This window comes from Montipora capricornis, chromosome 14 (assembly GCF_036669925.1).
Source record: "Montipora capricornis isolate CH-2021 chromosome 14, ASM3666992v2, whole genome shotgun sequence".
NCBI lineage: Eukaryota > Metazoa > Cnidaria > Anthozoa > Scleractinia > Acroporidae > Montipora > Montipora capricornis.
The window spans coordinates 41,190,548-41,193,047 of record NC_090896.1 but is presented as its reverse complement, the minus strand read 5'-3'; the positions used below and the strand labels follow the sequence as shown (position 1 = coordinate 41,193,047).

General features: G+C 36.4%; 1 protein-coding gene across 4 annotated transcripts in view; it reads right to left on the bottom strand.

The window, feature by feature from the left end:
- LOC138033800 (stimulated by retinoic acid gene 6 protein-like) overlaps positions 1–2,500 on the bottom strand; it is a 67,782-nt gene that overhangs the window by 993 nt on the left and 64,289 nt on the right. The window contains exon 19 of one of the 4 annotated variants that reach the window (XM_068881634.1): positions 1,602–1,653. The exons of 2 other annotated variants lie outside the window; for them this stretch is intronic. In XM_068881634.1, coding sequence (XP_068737735.1) covers positions 1,602–1,653 — 52 coding nt within the window. The remainder of the gene's footprint in view (positions 1–1,601; positions 1,654–2,500) is intronic. One more of the 4 variants, XM_068881631.1, reaches the window with a different exon arrangement.

The window sequence follows — 2,500 nt, the reverse complement described above, 5'->3', positions numbered from 1 at the left end:
AATACACAGAAAGAGCCTACAAAGACCCTCTAAGAGGGGGAAAGGAAGAGATGAGGACGAGGCAAGAATTTTGAAGGAAAAGTAAATGTTAGGCGAAATTTAGCAAGAGTTACCGCGTCTTCTACACACCATCATAGTGAGTCGCACGTGAATATGAAAAAGGGTTTGATACCACATCACAGCTAAAAATGTACTTTCATAGGTTTCCTGGCAACGTCAGAACCAATTTATTTAAATAGAATACCATGTAATTTTCCATGTTCAGCCTCAGCTCCGAAATTAAAAAAAAAAAAGAGAAGAAAGTGTAGCATCGACTGTGCCTTCTTCCTATGGGGACGTCTCCAGAAACATATTTCTGTTTTTTTTTTTTTTAATTTTAAAAATGTAACTTTATAACTTAAAAAAAATAATAAATGAAATTCACATATCTCAAGGGCAGACATAGGTTCTTCCCCAGTGAAACCTTAACGAGTATATAGTCAGTTAGAACCTCAGAACGTTGGTGGTTCACTTACAAGATTAATCATTCATACCCATCCTTAAGTCACAATGATGAAACATGAAAAACAGAAAAGGCGGAATTATGCTTAAACTTATGGAGGTCTCTTCGTCTTACAACCCAGGTTCAAAAACTCTTTGGGACGACAAAGAATCCACAACGCATTTCGAAAAAATAGGGCATGGAGTTTACAGTACTCTGATATCTCAAAAAAGACGTATAGTGCATCAGGCCACAAGAAGCAAAAATAGATTATTCGATAAGTTCAATATCAGAATTAAAGATAGCGTTCATGCATATTGTGGCAATCAGGGGCTTAGTGCATGAATTAATTTACAAATAATTAGCAATGATTGCAGAAACGAATGGATGTGTCACTGAGTGCATCCTTGGATCGTATTGGTACATAACACATCATAAAGCAGAAAAAAGAGTTAAATTAATCTCTTGCATCGTTCCAGCACATATTTGACGAAGTCTCTTCACAGGATGACTTCCACCAAGAACTATGCAAACATATACTTAATTGACAACTTCTCTTAGAGACTTTAACTGGTCAATGAAACATGTTATTGAAGCAAAATAGTATACAACAAACCTCCACTCCAACAAAAAATAATTTTAATCACACGAAATGACCTCTACAGACAAATTTGATTTTAATTTTTTTCAATGAAAGGATTTGTACACAACAGTTTTAGAATCCCCTACTTTTGGTTACAAATTTCCCAGACGCCACCATCTTAAATAATTGTGACGTTTACGGTTGCCCTATTGTAAGAACAACAAAGATCAACAGAACAACCCTAACATGTCACAACTTGATTTTCCAAGAGTTGTCAAGAGGGCAATGTTACTGTTAACCTTTTAGATCCCCGAAAGCCCTTCGTGGCCACATTCATTTCTGGCCTTCCTTGGTTGGCTGTCTTGGTGTTACATTGTTGTTGAAGCAATAAAGTTAATTTAGGTTACAACTTAAATTAGCAGTTATGTTTCATAAGCACGATACAATATCCGTATTGAGTTCAACTTTTCAAATAAAATATCGCATGAAGATTTGCAGTCAGTTATCATTCCCTTGCTTTGCGCATACTCTTGCAACCTCTCATTGCAAGTCAAGACTGGTCTCGCATCCACAAGTAGCGCAGCCCTTTCTGTAGGTAAAAAAAAAAAAACTCTGCCATCATCTTTACCATAAACCATCATCGCCATCATTATGACAATAGCTGTTGTCATTATCACCATTTTCGACATTATGCAAAATAAAATCGTATTAAATGGATTTTTTAACAATGAGTGTGGTTTAATCACAGGTGGACCACCCTCTAATGCTGTTGTTGTTATCGTTCTATAGAAGGATAAATACATTACGGCGGTTGCGATTAAAAGATTAAAGATTAAACAAAGTGTCAACTGAGTCCTGTGTTATGTTGTTTTGGTCGTTCCGAGCTGTTTGAGGCCTCATTTTGCGAGATCTGTTCTCGACCGACGGTTAGAGTCAAGAAAATCATAGTTAATAGACGGGAATGGTTATGAAACCCGACAAATGTCTTTGGATGTAACATCATTATCAATATCGACCACTACCATCCAACCTCCAACCTCAATCCAACCGATCATCAATTTCATCAAGATCCTCATCATCTGAAGGCCTTCACTAAGCAAAAGAATTTAATTATTGTTCATCCTCTCAGTCTTCGCAGAAAAAATCTCGTTATGTGAACTAGTCAACAATTTGTTCGTAAGCCTGCATAGACCGATGTACACGAAAAGGTGGCCTTTCTGTCACAAAATTATTATTTTTTATTTCAGGGATTTAATTCAGTAGAGATCATTCCATAGTGTGACAATGATTGACATTTTGCAATCATAGCAACCAATTTCCAGGGCCCAAACTTTGTAAAATGCACTTCTATTGGAATCAAAATGAATTACCATGATTGTTCTATGCTTTTAAACATAGAAAACGGAACTTCCTGGAGCGTTTGAGAAATAATCCAG